Here is a 20,603-nt window from a genome sequence, read left to right on the forward strand (position 1 = left end):
ATGTTTCACCATTCATTGAATCAGGCCACGTGCAGGAAAATCTCCCCGTGGGTTGTGCCTGGTGTGTCTGATCAGTCCGTCCCCTCTTTGCCACCCCTTCTGGATTTGCCCCTCTCTTATCCTAATAGGCAAAACTAAACAAACCTCTTGCCACAATATCATAAAACACGCCTGATGCCTTCAGCTTTTCTTCGTACGGTACACCCTCGAAATATTTACCATCTTTATTCTTATAAGACACTATGCATGCATTTCATATGTATTCATTGCTATGGATATATACAAATCTATATTTGTATATTAAAATTTTCTCTCCCCTGGAGGAGAGTAGAAATTTTTAAAATAAAACATGAATTTAAAACATAAGACTTTTTCCTGGGTCCCTTGTCAGCTCCACTGCAACTCCCATCAGCCCTAGTCAGCCTAGCCAAAGATTTATTTATTTATTTATTTATTTATTTATTTATTTATTACATTTTTATACCGCCCAATAGCCGAAGCTCTCTGGGCGGTTCACAAAAATTAAAACCACAGTAAAACACCCAACAGGTTAAAACACAATTACGAAATACAGTATAAAAAGCGCAACCAGGATAAAACCACACAGCAAAGTTGATATAAGTTTAAAATACAGAGTTAAAACAGTAAAATTTAAATTTAAGTTAAAATTAAGTGTTAAAATACTGAGTGAATAAAAAGGTCTTCAGCTGGCGACGAAAGCAGTACAGTGTAGGCGCCAGGCGGACCTCTCTGGGGAGCTCGTTCCACAACTGGGGTGCCACAGCGGAGAAAGCCCTCCTCCTAGTAGCCACCTGCCTCACTTCCTTTGGCAGGGGCTCACGGAGAAGGGCCCCTGTAGATGATCTTAAGGTCCGGGTAGGTACATATGGGAGGAGGCGTTCCTTCAAATAACCTGGCCCCAAACCGTTTAGGCTTACAATCTAAAGATGAGGAATTATGGGAGTTGCAATCCAACATCTTGATTTCAGTTTTTAAATCTCACTTGAAAACGTTTCTTTTCTCGAAAGCTTTTCAATCGTAGCATGATCATACTAGTCTATATTTTAGTTTTAATTATTATTTATTATTATTATTTATTGCATTTTTATACCACCCAATAGCTGAAGCTCCCTGGGCGGTTCACAAAAACTGAAACCATTCAAAGAATAAAACAAACAGTATAAAAACATGATATAAAATACACATTAAAAAGTGATTAAAAAACATACCACACATGATTAAAACATCTTTAAAACATTCTTAAAACATTCTAACGGTTTCCCCCCTCCCTCCCCTGTCTGTTACTGTGATTTTAGATTGTAAGCCATACGGCAGATTGATTTGATTTGATTTATTACATTTATATGCCGCCCCATAGCCGAAGCTCTCTGGGTGGTTTACAAAAAGCTTGGTTGCTGTTTGTTCGCATCCCTAGCAAGAATGATTGATTCATTCAATTGAATGAATTCAATTCAACAAGATCGTCTTGTTTTGTTTTATTCTGTTCAGTGCCATGAACATTGATGACACTTTATAAATAAATATTATTATTATTATTATTATTATTATTATTAATAATAATAATAATGGAGGGAAAACAAGTTAAAGCTGCAGGAGCTATACTAGAGTGACCAGATATAAAAGAGGGCAGGGCTCCTGCAGCTTTAACTGTTGTGATGGAGGGCATTTCACCAGGCGCTGCATGCATACCAATGACACCTGCTGAAATTCCCTTTTCAATACAACTGTTAAAGATACACGAGCCCTGTCCTCCTTTTCCATATGGTCACCCTAGCTGACATCCCTAAATAAATTGCATGAACATTCAAAAGCTCAGAGAAATACCAGTAAATGAGAATCACTTAACTACGATTGACTATGTTCAGTGGTGTGTGTTCAAAAAGTGGAGAAATATATATTTGTTTTCAGGTGTTTGTGAAATTCATCTGGGATTATATGGAACAAATCAAACAGTATTCAGCCCCACCCCATACAAATGCGATGGGTTAGATCCAGACTTAGTCATGTTTACCGTAGACCCATTGATTTCGCGGAGTGTACTCTAATGATGACCAAGCCAGTGAAAACATTGGTTTGTAAAAGAGGAAGTTAGGAAATATGTGTTTTTAAAAAGAAAGACTGCATAGAATAACCATCCCACAAAGTTACTGCAGGCAGAGGAAGAAGTAAATAATTCTCTATGTGAAAGGAAAAAAGCAGGACTTCAGTGAAAGCCAAGAAGGAGAAAACATTGTAACTAAGTCTCATCAGTCACAGCCAGAACTCCACCAATGCACACGGAGGGAAGACAAAGAAAGCAAGCCAGCTTTTCACTCAGGTAAGCTTCTTTCATTTATGATTGGTGGGGCTTTGTGGTGACCATGGCCAGAGGAGGCCTTACAAGGCAATACTAGCTTTTGAGGCCCGTCCTGCTGGCCTCTTTGAAGCGCCACTCCCAGCAGAGAGGCTCCCAACAGAGTGATTCCTTTTCGTTCCTGCCGCCAGGAGCAACGGCGTGCAGTCAGGAGCGGTGGGAGTGGAGCAGCTGGAGGACTGTTCCCACTGTGTCTGGATCCCTTCTCAATGCCCCCCACTCAATTCTGTACTTATTGCTTGAGACATTAGGGTGTGCCTGGGCACACCCAGCACTTTCCTTCCGCACGCCTATGGCGATGACCAGTGGGTCTGTCCTGCAATCATGGTCAATTATTGGCCTGAGTGATCACACCGCACTATTTCCTGTTGCCAGCGGGTTGTGATTCATTCAGCACTGGGGGCCAAGGTGAGAAGAGAAAAGTTCAGTTGTGGATTTGTAGCGGAAGGGGTGGCCCTGCTTCTGTGTGTCTAGAAGCAATTTGATCTTCAGACCTTTGGTGATGCTTATCTCCATTCCTTGAATGAATTGCCTGCCCTTTTCTGAAGATCATATAAAAGAAGGGGGTGTTGAACCTCTTTCACCCTGAGGGCCAAATTCAGTCTCAGAGCAGCTCTCAGGGCGCGCATTCCAAAGGCCAAGGAGGCAGGGCCAGAGGGAAAGGGTGGGGTCAAAATACCCCAAATGCCAACATATTTTAGCTTAAAGCTCTTACTGCCTGCTTTAAGAGAGAGGCATTTAAACCTTTTAGAATGGGGAAAATACCATGTGAATGCCAGGAAACCATTTCCCCTGGTGGTTAGGGGGAAAGGGTGGGGCCAGGAAAAGGGGTGGGGCCATCTGGGGAACCCCAGGTGGGCCAGAGTTGGCCCACATGCCTGAGGTTCAACACCCCTGCTGAAAAAGATACAAGCGCAGAGCACGTGATTCTTTTCCTGGCAGCCCTAGATTTTAGCATCGATCTTTCAAAAGACATGATGCAAATTCCTTCCCTCAGTGAAATTAGAAACAACTCTTCTTTTGGATTTATTGCATTGCTTGCCTTCATGACAGGTTGCTATGGGTGGAAGCATTGGAAAGCTGAGACAATGCGATGGTTCAGCGTATAGCTTAAGAGTAGGGAAGTTCCTGTTTCAAGTAGGGATGTGCTCCACTTCTCCTGAAACCAGAGAAGCAGGAGCGGAGCAGGGGGCTTTGCCTACCCTTAAGGCAGAGGCGAAGAGGATTGGGGGACCCGCGGAGCGTTGCGGAGCAGATCGAGGTGAAGGCGGATCCTTCACCTCGTTCCGGAGCTCCGCCAAAAAGGTATGTGGGGTTTACTTGGCCCTGCCGCTGTCGCTGCAGCCCATGCGGTGATGGCGGCAGGGCCAGGTAAACCCCCCCTCCCTCCTCTCCCTTACCTGCATCCGTCCACGGTCCCGCAGCTGCTTCAACTGAGCCCGAGGACTCAACCTGAGACCTAGTCTTCCTGGTTGAGTCCTCGGGCTCAGTTGAAGCAGCAGCGGGACCGCGGACGGACACAGGTAAGGGGGAGGAGGGAGGGGGCCTTACCTGATGCCACTCCCCGCCACTGCGGAGCTCCGATTTGGAGCCGGAGCTCCGCATCGGAGCGGAGTGGCCCCCAGGCGGATCGAGGCGGGGCGGAGCGGGCCTGATCTGCAATTTGCGGATCGGCCGCGAAGAGGATCAGGGGGTCCGTGCACACCCCTAGTTTCAAGTATCAGCTGAATCAGCAACACTTTTGATTTGCTTTACAACATTGCACCGTACTGAATAATTCAGTCCTCCAGAGGAAGTTTATTCACAGAAATCTCTATACATCCCAGGGCACAAGGTCAGTTTCTATGTTGCCCTCACCCCTCACTTAACTGCAGATATTTCTGTTTCAGATCCAACCTGTTCTAGAGACATATGTGAAGATTTCTGCCTGCATACGAAGAGGCGTCTTTCTAAATCTCTTCTGCCTAACCAACCAGGCAATATGAACTGGAACCTCGCGGGTGTACTTGTGACAACAGTGGTTATTAAATTAATCGGCACGTCACTATTTCTTCTGTATTGTGAGTATCACACTGAATTTTATTTTTAGTTTCTATGCAAGCTTCTGACTTCGGTGAATGATAGCTTAATCACGTCTTCTTTCACACTGTACATCTCTTGTGGTACATCAATATTCTACTCCATCAGGTAGTACTCTTTCTAGTAGCCTTCAACGATTTGCGGGGGGGGGGGGGGGATAGAATCTCTTTCCAGTCATGAAATTGTGTTTAAAAAGGGTGACAGGTTTGTCAAGGTGGAGAGAACACAATAATGTTATCACTGAAGGTTTCCCTTTTTTGAACTTCCTTTGACACTCGGCAATGGGTCACTTCTTTATTCTTCAAAGAGAGACCCTCTTTCTTCATTTGTTAAGTATGAAGACAGAACTAATGAGGTTTTCTCAAGGATCCATAGCTATTGCTTATCTTTGGGCCACGTTGCACAATACAGTCATGACTGCCATATCCTACTTCCTTAAAAACGGACGTTTTTGAGAAAAAGCACGTCAGTGTCCAGTGTTTCCAAAGACAGCACAGAGCAGGAAATTGCAGTCATGCGAGATTCTAGTGGCGGCTTGTTATGTGGTTTGCTAGACAGGGGTCCAGTTCGCTTCCGCCTCATTGTATGAAGAAAGCATCATTGTATGAGGAAAGAGAGCTGCCATACTTACCAGAGGATGTTTATTTATGTCCTCTATTTCCTCCATCATTAGTAATCTTACAACCATCTCAAATCAATCTTACAATTACTTAAAAACAATTTCAACAACTGAACAATAAAATAACCAGTGACTAAAAACAAGAATAAAGCAAGAGGCAGTGGTGGCTGATGGCACTGATTTCGGTGGGGCTGTGAATCCATACTGGGTTTTCATCAGAACCATCCAGAACTCTAAAGGAGCTATCCAAAATGTTGAACCCTATCCCCAAAATAGGTTCAGCATTTTCGATAGCTCTTTTAGAATTTTATTTTATTTTATATTTTTATTATTTATTATTGCATTTATACCCCGCCTTTTTCCCTCCAAAGAACCCAAGGTGGCGTACATAATCCTCCTGTTCCCCATTTTATCCTCACAACAACAACCCTGTGAGGCAGGTTTGGCTGAGAGTCTGTGACTGGCCCAAAGTCACCCAGTGGGTTTCCATGGCTGAGTGGGGGCTAGAACCCAGATCTCCCAATTCCCAGTCTGACACTTTAGCCACTACACCACACTAGCTCTCTATTTAGTCAGAACCATCCAGAGTAAAACCCAGAATGGATTCACAGTGCCACCAAAATCTTAGCCACCAGCCTCCACTAGGAAGAGGGACAGACTGAGGCCCTAGCTAGACCTAAGGTTTATCCTAGGATTGTCCCGGGGCCATCCTTGTTCATGTAAATGACACACAGGATATCCTGGGAGCAGGCAGGGACAACCCCGGGATAAACCTTAGGTCTAGCTAAGGCCTAAGAGCTTCTCTACATAAACAATTTATTGCACACTCATGATTTGCCACTCATGGAAGTTTGTGGGTCCTTTACCTGACACCATCAACCTCGAGGAAGTCTCCCCTGGAAATCTCACTTAAAAATACCAAAAAAACCAGAGATAATGCAGTATTTAAAATAATTGCGGGGTTAATTCTGCTATTAGATGGTGCTGTTTCATTGAACTTTATGGCCAATTGTCATTGGTCACCCTTTAAAGGAGCCCATAGTGAACGCAGAAGGACCCAAGGGGGGCGGGGGAAGCCTAGTAAGAGTGCAGATATTTTCCTTAATGTAGAGATGCCCTCACACATAGAGGAACATCAACAGTAGTGAGCTAAAACAATTCAAGCAATATTTTTAAAGGCTTAAGGAAAAATATTTCACCTAGTACTAGAAAGACATGAGAGTAGACACCAGGCAAGTCTCCTGGGGAGAGAGGGTTCCACAAATACTAGATCCAAAAGAGGGCAGGGCTCCTGCAGCTTTAACTGTTGTGATGAAGAAGGAATTACATCAGGTGCTGCATGCATACAAATGACACCTGCTGAAATTCCCTTTTCTAGACAACTGTTAAACACACAGGAGCCCTGTCCTCCTTTCCATATGGTCACCCTGGCTGGTGTGTGACTGCTGAGAGGCTAGCATTGCAGCATGTGTGAATGATTGTCCCTTATTGATCTTTTGGCGCTCCTTACTCAACTTTCTCATTCCAACTGTGGGTTCTAGAGTAACATTATTGTTAACCATTTTAGCTATTTTAAATGATTTTAATTAGGGGGTCTCTTAATTTCTTTTGTAAGATGCCCTGAGGGGGTCTCTTAATTTCTTTTGTAACATGCCTTGAATTTTTTTCTGAGAAAGATGTCTCAAAAATTAAATTTCATTATTATTATTATCGTATTTCTTCGATTGTAAGAAACCATCAATTGTAAGACGCACACTAATTTCATTACCACCAACAGAAAAAAATACCCTAAGACACACCCGTGATTCTAAGACGCACCCCATTTTTAGAGATGTTTATATGGGGGGGAAAAGTGTGTCTTAGAATCTAAGAAATAGGATATTATTACTACTACTACTACTATTATTCATATGGGGTGATGGTGAGGCCCAACAGGCATAGCCAGTGAATTGAGTGTTCCCCTCAAAAACCCTCTGAAATATGCAAGGGTTCTCTTGCCAATGGACAAAGTGTTCCTTGAATGTAGAAAGCTTGAAATATACTGCTCTGAAACACTCTTGCCATACTCAAAATTGGATAATAAGTGAACTGAATCCATGTAGCCCATTTATAGTTTGGGATTTTCCTTCAATTAAGCTAAGGGTCTTTTGTGTTCAGTTTCACAGATCTCCCAAGAAGTTCCCAATATCATCTCTGCAGGGAAAACAAGTAAGTTTGCAACAAAACCAGTGCAGAGGACATGGGAATGCCTGTTCTGGTCACCACACCTAAAAAATAATATAATAGGGTTAGAAAAAGTACAGAAAAGGGCAATAAAATAATCAAGGGGGTGGCGCAACTCCCCTATGAGGGAAGGTTACCACAGCTGGGATTGTTTAGCTTGAAAAAGAAAAGGAGGCTATGGGGAGACATGATGGAGGTGTACAAAATTATGCATGGTGTGCAGAAAGCGGATAGGGAGACATCTCTCTCTCTCTCTCTCAAATTACTAGAACCCGGAGACATCCCATGAAGCTAGTTATGGGAGAATCAGGACAGACAATAGGAAGCACTTCTTCACATGTAGGGTGACCATATGAAAAGGAGGACAGGGCTCCTGTATCTTTCACAGCTGCTTAGAAAAGGGAATTTCAGCAGGTGTCATTTGTATATATGGAAAACCTGTTGAAATTCCCTCTTCATCACAACAATTAAAGCTGCAGGAGCTATATGAGAGTGACCAGATTTAAAAGAGGGCAGGGCACCTGCAGCTTTAACTGCTGTAATGAAGAGGAAATTTCACCAGGTTCTCCATATATACAAATGACACCTGCTGAAATTCCCTTTTCAATACAACTGTTAAAGATACAGGAGCCCTGTCCTCCTTTTCATATGGTCACCCTATTCACACAGCACATAGTTACACTATGGAATTCACTTCCATGACTAGTAGTGATGGCCAGCACATTGGAAAGGTGTTTGGGTGAATTCCTGGAGAAGAAGGCTATCAATGGCTACCATTCCTGATATCTATATGCTTATGGTGACCATATGAAAAGGAGGACAGCGCTCCTGTAGCTTTAACAGTTGTATAGAAAAGAGAATTTCAGCAGATGTCATTGGTATATATGGAGAACCTGGTGAAATATCCTCTTCATCACAACAGTTACAGCTGCAGGTGCCGTGCCCTCTTTTAAATCTGGTATAGCTCCTACACTTTAACTGTTGTGATGAAGAGGGAATTTCACCAGGTTCTCCATATATACAAATGACACCTGCTGAAATTCCCTTTTCTATGCAACTGTTAAAGATACAGGAGCCCTGTCCTCCTTTTCATAGGGTCACCCTATATATGCTCCCTCCAGCATCGGAGGAAGTATGACTATGTACAACAGTTGCTGGGGAACATGGATAGGAGAGTGCTGTTGCACTCATGTTTTGCTTGTGAAATTCCTACAGGCAGCTGGTTGGCCACTGTGTGAACAGAATGCTGGACTGATGGACCCTTGGTCAGATCCAGCCTGGCTCTTCTAATGTTTCTTCATGCATATTCCATATGGTTTCCTCTGGTTTCTCTCATCTTCCACAGGCTGCCCGGTAAGATGGATACTTTATGAGGGGAACTGCTACTACTTTTCTGCCCTGGAAAAAATGTGGGACGACAGCCAGAAAGATTGTGCTCAATTGAATTCGCATCTCGCAGTTGTCAACAGCAAACACGAACTGGTGAGAAGTCAGAAGGCATTAAAACAAAAACAGAAAACTGCTCTGTGAAAAATGTAAACCCTAGATTCCATTACCACCCAGCTTTCATGAAATAGCACACAGCTGCCAGCTTTTCAGCACCAAACTAGACATGCCACCATTTAGACAATTAGCAATTGTGTGAAATTGTGTGTGTGTGTATAAATAGCAGGCATGGAAGGGCCTAATTCAGTTTGGGATCACAGCAGAGAAAGAAGGGTTACATTTTTTATCACTCACCTTTCCTTAGGGTCTAATCCTTACCTGGGAGCAAGTCCCATTTGGTATTTAAGTCTGAGCAGAGATTTATAGAATTGACCTGCTAGTCATCTTTTTTTCTAAACTAAAAAGCCCAAAACACATTTGCTTTTTTTTTTGCTTTTTGCTTTTTTGGCAGACTAGATGCTTCATTGTTGCCTGAAGTACATACGATAATTTTTTCTCTCCTGTTACAGTTTCTGGCCAAACATCTTCATCATAAGTTTTCACCTTTTCTATGGAAAAATAAAATTTGCTGCTGATAACTAGAGTTGAAACAAATGTTCACAAATATTTTACATTTTCTAAATTTGAATGCAAAATTTTACATTTGAGTTTTCAAATGTGAACGTTTATCTCACCGTTTGAGTACTTTACCCAGCGTTATCATCTCTTGCTAGTTTTGATTTGGGCAAACCTCAAATAACCTGCCAACAGTCAAATGCTGTCAGATACAAATCCCCTTTCAAGCCTACTCTTAGCTCCAATGAAATTAAAAATACTATTGCAGATCAACCATCAAAAATCAAAAGCTAAAACAAAATATCAACAAATGTCAAATACAGATATCCAAGACGATATATTCAGTCAATATCCAGCAAATATGAAAACATGCCCAAGATAGCTGGTGGATATTCAACAGAATTTGTTACAGATAATTTTTGAGGATTTCTTTTTGGGAACAAATTCATTTCAGCTGCACTGGGAATATGATTTCTAGTAAAATCTCGCAATTTTGTTGAAGTTGTCTTTCAGTCAAAAAGTGTTTAATCCCCCAATTTTCATTATCTTCTATATATTTTATATGCATATTCTTACTAGTCCCCCCTTAAAATTAATTTAAATAAAATATACATTTAGGCCATAGCTAGACCTAAGGTTTTTCCCTGGATCATCCAGGGGTCAAACCTGTTCACCTAGGTGACACACAGGGGATCCAGTGCTCAGGCAGGGGCGAACCCTGGATGATCCCAGGATAAACCTTAGGTCTAGCTGTGGCCTTGGTTTGCACAATTCTAGAGAGGCAGCCATTAGTGGCAAAACACCCAAGGGTCAAGTGGCACCTTAAAAGCCTAACAAATTCATTGAGATATAACCTTTTAGAGTACACAAAGTGTATTTTTGCACACGTACAGACAAAAGAGGTTTACACTGGGCACTGCGTGTCCATAGCAGAGGGATAAGATTCCATTGGGATGGATCTAGGACCTGCCGCCATAGAGAGGCTGGGACTTTCCGTAAAAGGAAGGGCTCAGCTCGCAGAAGATTCCTTGACACAATTTGGGGCAATCGGTCTTCCCTCTCCCACTCCACAGTTCACACCATTCAGCAGGGTCTTCTGAGTCTCTATGCAGCATTTTCAGGGGGCTTCAGAGGCTACCAAGAGAAGGAAGAGTTGTGGGGAGTCCACTTCCACCAGCACAGCCGATCCAGCTAAAACCTGGAGACAACCCATGGTGTTTCACATTAAATATTCTTCCAATGTGTCCTTTCCAGATGTTTCTGATGAATGAAACAGAAAAAGGAAGCTATTTCCTTGGCCTGACCCAAAGAGATGTCAGGGGACAGTGGAGATGGATCGACAACACAGAGTTTGACCCTAACATGTACGTTTCCTACCATTCTGATCATTTATGATTTTTATAGAGTGATGGAGAGGGGGTCAAGCCAATCAAGATGCTTCTAGGTGAGATGTTTATCATGCCTGGTAAAAAGATCACCTGGCCAGTGCAGCTCTCCAGGAGGCAGGCAGCGGAAACAGGGTGGGGCAGCAATGGCGACAGGCATGGCGTGTGCGCTCTCCTGCCTCGGACGGCCTTTTGCTGGTGCTGTATACCAGCAACAAAACCTTGAACCTGGTTTGGTAGCTAACAGGTAGCCAGCGGAGTTGCTTCAACACCAGATGTCCAAATCAGCATCCTGTCCGCCACATCCTGCACCAGCTGGACCAAGCACAAGGGTAGTCCCACATCAAGGAAGCTAAACGTGAGGTTAACAATACATGGATTACAGAGCCAGCAATCCCTGTTCAGGAACGGCCATAGTTGGCGTAGCAACCAAAGCTGGCAATAGGCACTCCTCGCCACAGAAATCACTTAGACTTCTAATGACAACAATAAATCATATTAGGCATCTATTTTTTCTGAGGCCCTTTCTACACCAGCCTTTTTCCCCCAGGGATCATCTCTGGATCATCCCTGTGCATCCAAATGATGCAGAGGGGATCCCGGGAACAGGGAGGGATGATCCATACATTTCCCCAGGATGAGCTGAGACCTCAGTTATCCCAGGCCACAGCTAGACCTAAGATTTATCCTGGGATCATCTAGGGTTCGCCCCTGCCTGAGCACTGGATCCCCTGTGTGTCACCTAGATGAACCGGTTTGACCCCTGGACGATCCAGGGATAAACCTTTGGTCTAGCTATGGCCCCGGTTTTATCTGCAATCCTGGGACGATCCTGAGGACCACGGGCGGTGTGGGTGCCTGTCCCGGCTTCTTCCCTCCTTCCCGCGAGTAGCGGGTGTCGGCAGAGGGAAGGAGCCGAGACAGGGGGAGTCCAGGGCCATCAGGGGTGGGGTGGGGAGCAAGATCGGTGCTTCTTCTTTTTTGTACTTACTTTTGCGCCTCCAATTATGTTTATTTACATACCTATTTGTTCTGTTATAACAGCCGTGATGATGATGATGGTTATACTTCTCTTCCCGTACAGATTTCTTATCCAAGACGCAACTTTTAACTGTGCCTTGATTGGATTCAACTCCATCGGCTCAAGGTCTTGTGTCGTACCGAGCAGATGGATTTGTGAGGAGAACACATAGGAACTCTCTGAAATTCTCAGCCATTTTGGATCCCGATTCTAAGAAACTTTGGCCCTGATCCAGCTGTAGTTGCCTATAACCAGTCGCCCCGGAGGGGTGTTTTGTGCACATTGTCATTTGCATCAAAAGTTGTGTCCAGTCAGTGCAGCGGTGCCCAGGTGATCACTGCAGGGTGGATGCAAAGGCCTGTTTTAAGGCGGTACTTGCCATCTGCAGTAGTTGTAAGTATTTGTAATAAAAATAATAAAAAAAATTTAATCTGCCATCTGATTAAATCACCCTTTTTTGTGACCTTTTGGTCGGTCCAATAAAGGTATCGCAGTAATATGGATTTTGGATGTTTTAGAGAAGTAATTACGAGATCACATTACGCCAGTCCTTTTACAACTTCATTGGCTGCCAGTCCAGGTCCAGGCCCGATTCAAAGTGCTGGTATTGACATTTAAAGCCCTAAACGGTTTGGGGCCAGGTTATTTGAAGGAACACCTCCTCCCATATGTACCTGCCTGGACCTTAAGATCATCTACAGGGGCCCTTCTCCGTGAGCCCCTGCCAAAGGAAGTGAGGCAGGTGGCTACCAGGAGCAGGGCCTTCCCCGCTGTGGCACCCCGGCTGTGGAATGAGCTCCCCAGAGAGGTCCGCCTGGCGCCTACATTGCACTCCTTTCGTCGCCAGCTGAAGACCTTTTTATTCTCTCAGTATTTTAACACTTAATTTTAACTTAAATTTAAATTTTACTGTTTTAATTCTGTATTTTAATTTTATATCAATTTTGCTGTGTGGGTTTTAACCTGGTTGTGCTTTTTATACTGTATTTTGTATTTGTGCTTTTAGCCTGTTGGTTGTTTTATTATGGTTTTAATTTTTGTGAACCGCCCAGAGAGCTTCGGCTATTGGGCGGTATAAAAATGTAATAAATAAATAAAATAAAATAAATAAATAAATAAACTGCTTGCTAAAGCATACAAGTGGGCTGTGAGAAAACAGCTAGCACACTGCAAGGATTCAAATGAATAAAGTTGTTGAAGACCCTCAGAGAGGAGGTTGCTTGCTATGCCTCTGCATGATTTGCTGCTCTGTTCTGCATCGACAGATCATTCAGTTATGTCTCTGCATAGCATGTGTGAGGGGAGATGTAGAAGAACTACCTACCCATCAGAGGAGGCTGGCCATGGCATTCCTGCATGAGTCACTGCGCTGAGCTTGCCTGCTCTTATTTATTTATTGCATTTGTATACCGCCCCATAGCCGAAGCTCTCTGGGCGGTTCCCATAAGATAAAAACACTTAAAAACAATATACAAAAATTTAAAACCACAAGAACATGCAAAATGCACATACGTTTAAAACCACTATAACAATTTGACAAACAAGGAGCCAAAAAAACAGACCCAGAGTCATTACATATTGCCTGGGAGAAGAGAAGTCTTGACATGGTGCTGCAAAGATGACAATGTCAGCGCCAGGCGGGCCTTGTCAGGGAGATTGTTCCACAGTTGAGGGGCCACCACAGAGAAGGCCCCCATTTTAGTCATGAGGCAGACCCAATTCAGAAATACATGCGGAAACATAGGGGCTGGTTCCTTTGCTTATTATTACACACTAGTAAACAATGGTGCTCTCAGGTCAAGGGTCCCAAATGCCACAGCTTACCACATTTTGTAGGTGAAGTGACGGTCTGAAGAGCCCTTTGCCTGTGGTGGCTGGTAATTACTGGGGCTGGGTGGCCCACTTGCAAAGGTGGAGCCAAGGGGGTTACCATGGGCAGAGCCAAGGGGTCAACATTGTGCTGGAGATACAAAAGTAGAGGAGTGTTACAGTTGGCCACCCGTGCAGCATAGCAATCCTCTAAGGCATATCGGAAGACAAAAACAATGACGTAACAGCAGTGGAAAAACATGAAATCTGCCCACTGAAATACAAGCTTCTTAAAGATCTGGAATTTGGAAAGCGATATGAAGTACTTGAAAGGTTGTCACACAGAGGAGGGCCAAGATCTCTTCTCGATCCTCCCAGAGTGCAGGACATGGAATAATGAGTTCAAGTTACAGGAAGCCAGATTCCAGCTGGACATCAGGAAAAACTTCCTGACGGTTAGAGAAGTACAACAGTGGAACCAATTACCTAGGGAGGTTGTGGTCTCTCCCACACTACAGGCGTTCAAGATTCAGGTATGCTTTAAGGTGGATTCCTGCACTGAGCAGGGGGTTGGACTTGATGGCCTTATAGGCCCCTTCCAACTTACTATTCTATGATTCTATGATAACCATCAATGTTGTTGTTTTTTAAAAAATAACCAAAAGATCAACAAAAAACTGTGCAAGCTTTCAAGGTCCCTCAGCTTTTATAAAAGGCAGTTGGGGTGAGAGGGAGAAAAAAGCAAAAAGAGAATAGGTGACCAAATAAAAATTCAGGCTAATTCCAAGGTGCAGTGTGGGAAGAGGTGTCCTCTGCCTAAAACCCTTGATCCTAGGGTCTAGCCTACCTGCACCAGTGCTTTCAATGTATTCCTTTTCAATTATAACCGTGCCTTTTATTTTGAATTAAAAAATAAATGCCCCGCAGCTATCAGGGGAAACCCTACTGCTTATATACTCACTACAGAATATTCTGCTGCAGGGTCAGCAAAATTCATTGTAGTAGAACTTGAGTAAGAGAAAATCATCCCACTGGTTTTCACCCTAAGCAGTAAAGTTTTAAAAATGATGTGCTGTCATGATGAATTTGGGCTGTTTTGATGACTGTGAATGGGGTCTATCACTAGGTCTTTTGTTTAAAGAGCCATTTAATGGGTAGTGAGGGGTTTGACAAAGGGACGCTAATGTGTCTTAATGCCTATGCAGACCTAGCCCAAGACATTTTGTGGCCTGAGGAAACCCCCATCCCATGTGCAGAAGCTGTTCAGAAAAGAAGCTGAGTCTGGTTTTATTTCTTTTCTTTTCTTTATTTATTGTATTTATTGCCTTTTTTCCTCCAAGTAATCCAAGGCAGCGTACATAATCCTCATAACAACCCTGTGAAGTAAGGCAGACTGAGAGTCTATGATTGACCCAAAATCACCTCGTGAGCTTCCATGGAAAAGTGGTGACTAGAAACTGGAACTCCCAACTCCCTGTCCAACACTCTAACCACTACACCACACTGTGTCATTGGCAATGGCACCACATCCTGCTGAGGGCAGCAGGCTAACTTTGGGGGCTCAGGGTAGGGCCCACACATCTCTGTCCTCGCTCTTCCAGAACATTTGAGAACTACAAGTTCAACCACAGCTTTTAAAGCTCAACTAAAAACTTTTCTTTTTCCTAAAGCTTTTAAAACTTGATGTTGTGCAGACTTCTACTGTTACTTTCTACTGTTAGTTTTTCCCTACCCTGTGCCTGCTTACCCTTCCCTGTACCTGTTGGCATTCTCTTCCCCTCCTTATTGTTTTACTATGATTTTATTAGATTGTAAGCCTATGCGGCAGAGTCTTGCTATTTACTGTTTTACTCTGTACAGCACCATGTACATTGATGGTGCTATATAAATAAATAATAATAATAATAATAATAACACCTCATTGCCACCCCCCAGCATTTGCCGCCTGAAGCAGCTGCCTTACTCTGCCTAATAGTAGGGACGACCTTGTGCCTGCCTATAGAACTTTGCCTGAGTGGCAATTCAAATTGAGAGCTGCGAGTAAGCTGAAGCCAAAATATCCTTGATGTGCAGCTGTGGAAGGACTGGATTTACCTCCATTCTCCTCTGCTTGTATATTTGTGGCTAAAACAGATGTTATAAAAACAACATGAGTTGGATCCAGATTTAGGTCTCTGCAACTGGGTTGATAGAAGTGGACTTTCCTTCCCTCTTCTTCCCACAGCAGACCCGCTTGCCCCCCTGAAAGTGGTACATAGAAGGGGTGGGGGACCCTGCTGAATGAAGTGGGCTGAGGTGTCAGAAAGGGGGGGAATCCCCAAAACCAGACAATCCAGACAAAACCAGATAGTGGAGGTCTTCTGTCTGTGGAAGGCAGATCCTGGATCCAACCTCTTATATCTCCAAAACCCTCGCATCCAAAGGAAATCTTGTAGCGTTGTTCCTGGAACATGTTGTTCCTCCGAAAAGATGGGTGGGTGACTAACAATAGCAAAATGAGTTTGTTCTTGAGTCTGATGAAGTAATGAAACCGCAATATCCGCGTCTCCTAACCCCTCTGGGTAGAACTTCCTTTATTTCAGGACAGAGAGTTTTGTTCAGTTCTTAGCTCATAGAGAGAGAGAGAGAAACCTTTCATTCTGCAAACTACGCCAAATTATAGCTAGCAAAAAGTGGCCAAGTTTGCACGCTCAGCAGGGAAAACCACACACTGTAGCTTGTTTCCCCCGTCCCTGCATATACCCATTCGCTTAATTACCCGCGTAGCACCACGAGCTGCCGTGTTGTCCGAACCCAGCGTAGGGGTAGCATCTAGCCCACCCCACAATCCATGGTTGTAGCAGGGTTACAACCCCCAGGAAATGAATATGTAACTTGATTGTGCCTTTGTTGCTCAAATCTCTGTTTGCAGTTATACACCTGGGCACTAGACCAACGTAACTTCAAAACAGTGTTGAGTATATAACATTTTACTGCCTGAGGGCCCCCCCTCCATCAGGACCAAACCAAGACATCCAGTGGCCTGATACTGTCATGTCTAACCCTACTGCCCCTGTTTTGGGAGAAGGTGTTTCAGGTAATCAATCAGAATCAGATTTGGAACTAGAGGAGGAGGCACCAGACACCAGCCAGCCTGTACCAATGGGGGAGGAAGCTCTCACGGGCGATTCTCCAGCTGGGAATCAGCCCTCTCCAGAGCTTATCTCTTCAAGGCCAAATCCTACACACTCAATGGGAAGTGAGCTTTCTTCCGGAGGTGAGCGTCATGAAAAGCTAGCTGATGCTAAGGTCCGCTGGAAGCTCAAACGCACGGGGTGGAAGGAAGGTGTGTGAAAGTCAGTCCAACTAGGATTGTGTCAGAACCTGCCTCCACACCAAGCTCTCTGAAGTTATGGGCGTTTGGGAAGTGGCTTCCTGTTCTTCTTAAGCGGACAGTTGTCTTGCTTAGTTTGCATAGTTTTGCCTAGGGGGAAGTTTCCAAGAGATTACTCTCTCCTCAGGGAGAAGAGATGTTTGTTGCTTAATAAAAGCTTTGTGGATTACCTACCAGGCCTCGTCATTTGCCTCCCATCGAAAGCAGGGGCTTTCTGAGAAACACAACAGATACAAAGCACAAGTCCTCTGAATTTCACATACAGAAATCAATCAAAATTTTATTTCAAGCGCCATAGTTATTGCTGAAGTGAGGGGCTGTGTCCTCTTTTACAGAGGACAGTCCTCTGTTTGAAGGGCTCCCAGGGAACTATCTTCTGTATTGAAGACATCCTCTGTTTGAAGGGCTGTCCTGACCAATTCTGGTTTAAAGATCAAGAACCATCCAAAGGAAGAGTCGGGCCTTGAAGCTGCCCATCCACAGCACCGGGGCAGCAGACAGACTAGGCAGGTCACCGGGTCATCATCCTCCATGCTATGGAGACATGTACTATATTTCTGTTTAAATTATATTTCTATAACATTTATTGTTTCAGTTTTAACTGTTTCTAAATTTACATCTGCATGTATAAATCGGAACATGCTTTTTATTTATTTTATTTTATTTTATTGTAAATAAATGTCCTCTTTTGTCTTAACTCTTGGTGATGCATTTCCTCTTTAGGGGCCATTCACAAGTGGTTATCCTATATCTTCATCAACTATACACCATCTTCATCTGATGGACAATAGCTATTCCTGCCAAGGTTCAAACAAGAAGGGAAAGGGTACACTTTACGGGCCAGGCTGCAACCTCATTGCCATGAGGGCAGGGGGAACTGAAGCTAAACTTGAGGGTATTTATGGAAAGTTATTTTCTTGCACTTGTGTACCTATTGTCCAGGTCTTGTGAGATTGTCTGGAGCCAGTAAGCTGGCTCCAAAACGTGAGCTGCTGGCCCAGGTCCTTCCCCAGAATAGAGAGAGTTTGCTGCTTATGCAGTTAAAAACTAGAATTTGTGGCTTGAAAGGCAGAGAGACCTATGCAACATGCTCTCTCACAAACTGCCAGTCCCAGAAATCCTTGTGCATAGGCAGCTGGTGGGAGGGACAAAGCAGCATAGTAACTTGGGACACTGATCCCAGGGACAATGGGAGCTAGTGCTGTTAGTAAGATATATGTAGTGGTTCCTCGCTATTCGGCCCTGGTTAGGCCTCATCTAGAGTATTGCATCCAGTTCTGAGCACCACACTTCAAGCATGCAGACAAGCTGGAGCGTGTTCAGAGGAGGGCAACCAGGTTGATCAGGGGCCTGGAAACAAAGCCCTATGAAGAGAGACTGAAAGAACTGGGCATGTTTAGCCTGGAGAAGAGAAGGCTGAGGGGAGACATGATAGCACTCTTCAAATACTTAAAAGGTTGTCACACAGAGGAGGGCCAGGATCTCTTCTCGATCCTCCCAGAGTGCAGGACACGGAATAACGGGCTCAAGTTACAGGAAGTCAGATTCCAGCTGTACATCAGGAAAAACTTCCTGACTGTTAGAGCAGTACAGCAATGGAATCAGTTGCCTGGTGAGGTTGTGGGCTCTCCCACACTAGAGGCCTTCAAGAGGCAGCTGGACAACCATCTGTCAGGAATGCTTTAGGGTGGATTCCTGCATTGAACAGAGGGTTCAATGGCCTTATAGGCCCCTTCCAACTCTACTATTCTGTAATTCTATGTGAGTAAATGTCTAGTTCACTCCCACACCCACGTACACCATATAGTCAGAAATGCAAGTCATGAGACTGTAAGCATGGGATAGGATTGTGGGAAGAGGGCCCATGTTGCAAGTTTGTACTGCATCCGGCACTGTCTTCTAAAGGAGGAGGTGATAATAAACTGACCAGAACAATTCCCTTATTTAAAGCATGTGATGTTGCCTTATACTGAGTCAGGCCATTGGTCCAACAAGCTCAATCTGGACTCCTCTGGTCCTTCTCACCCAGCCCTGCCACCTGAGATGATGTTACCTGCAGATGATGGCAAGGAATGAATCTGTACACAAATGTGCATTCTGTCAGCAAGCTATGAGCCTTCCCTTGAGGAACGCCAGGACTCTGGCCTGTATAGGGTGACCATATTTTGGAAACCAAAAAGGAGGACAACATGGTCGCCCCCAAGGGGGCGTGTCCAGTACCAAGGGGGCGTGCCCACCCAAACATAGCCTTGGTCACGTTTGATTTTACAGCACACATTTAAGACAAATCTGTTCTACATAACAACTTAATGTTAAAATCACTGAAATAAAGAACAAGTGAGAGATTCAATGTATCTGAAATTAACTTCACTCACTCCTCTTTTTGTAGGTTTTGCTGTACTTTGAAGCTTTTGCTATACTCTGTGTGTTACATTCTCCCCTTCCCTCAAATATCTTTTCTGACTCATTGCAAGCTGCTGTTGTTGTTAACAGGGTTTGCTACTGGCCCCAGATCTGTTTCAAATTTGGTATGGCTAAAGCTCTACCTAAAAGCTATCATGGTGCCAACTTTCAGCTCTTTATCTTTAAAAATGACAGTTTTAAAAATAATAATTTTAAAACCTCATTTTAACAAAATTCCTAAAAAATCAATGGATGAATGAATCTGTTTCAAATTTGGTGTGGCTAAAGCTCTACCTAAATCCTATCATGGTACAAAGTTTCATCTCTTTATCTTTAAAAATGACGATTTTAAAAATAATTTTAAAACCTCAATTTTTAAAAAAATCCTAAAAAATGATGGATGAACGGATCTGTTTCAAATTTGGTGTGGCTAAAGCTCTACCTAAATCCTTTCATGGTGCAAAGTTTCATCTCTTTGTCTTTAAAAATGATGATTTAAAAAACAATAATTTTAAAACCTCAATTTTTAAAAAATTCATAAAAAATCAATGGATGAACGGATCTGTTTCAAATTTGGTATGACTAAAGCCCTTCCTAAGAGATACCATTGTGCCAAGTTTCATGTCTTTATCTTAAAAAATGACGGAGTTATAAGCATTTTTGTTAATTCCCATTAGAGCTGCTCTTTGAAAAAAATCCAGATTTCCCCTCCCCCTCCCGGATTTGCCGTCAAAAAACCCGGGCAAATCCGGTCATATGGTCACGCCTGTCCAGCATGGGAGTTGAACCCACAGGGTTGGTGATGTCAGCACTGTTGTAATAGATTAATAGACAGCAGTTCCATGCTATCCGGAGACATCAAAGAGACTGGAAGCTGAACTCTAGTACAGAAGGTCAGGAGGAAGGAGCCTGAGGAAGCACAGCAGATCTCATTTCATTCTCAATAAAGCCTTACTCACAGCAAGTAGGCCTCTGTCTTCTATGGCCTAAAAAAGCAGCACTAAAACATGATGTCAGAAGTAAAGCCTGTGTGCACCAGTTGCTGGGGAACATGGGCGGGAGGGTGCTGTTGCACCATGTCTTGCTTTGATGGTCCCTGGTCAACAGCTGTTTGGCCACTGTGTGAACAGAGTGCTGGACTAGATGGACCCTTGGTCTGATCCAGCAACAGGGCACTTCTGATGTTCTTAAGTGTATTATTCAAGGAGGGCTCAAGCACATTCTGAAGGCATTCCGATGACAGCAGCCAGCACAATTCCAGTCCCAGGGCCCAAACACCGTGCTATGTGAGACTGACCTAAGGAGGTGAAAACTTC

The 20,603-nt window shown here is 43.8% G+C and overlaps 1 protein-coding gene across 1 annotated transcript; it reads left to right on the plus strand.

The window, feature by feature from the left end:
• Nucleotides 1–2,236: 2,236 nt before the first annotated feature.
• On the plus strand, nucleotides 2,237–12,258 carry LOC134400190 (C-type lectin domain family 5 member A-like). The gene is made up of 6 exons (XM_063128483.1): nucleotides 2,237–2,338; nucleotides 4,264–4,434; nucleotides 7,230–7,280; nucleotides 8,641–8,777; nucleotides 10,551–10,660; nucleotides 11,766–12,258. Exons 2-6 carry the CDS (start codon nucleotides 4,356–4,358, stop codon nucleotides 11,872–11,874), a joined length of 486 nt encoding a protein of 161 aa, XP_062984553.1. The 5' UTR covers nucleotides 2,237–2,338; nucleotides 4,264–4,355; the 3' UTR covers nucleotides 11,875–12,258.
• The last annotated feature ends 8,345 nt before the right edge of the window (nucleotides 12,259–20,603 follow it).

Source organism: Elgaria multicarinata, chromosome 6 (genome assembly GCF_023053635.1).
Source record: "Elgaria multicarinata webbii isolate HBS135686 ecotype San Diego chromosome 6, rElgMul1.1.pri, whole genome shotgun sequence".
Taxonomy (NCBI): domain Eukaryota; kingdom Metazoa; phylum Chordata; class Lepidosauria; order Squamata; family Anguidae; genus Elgaria; species Elgaria multicarinata.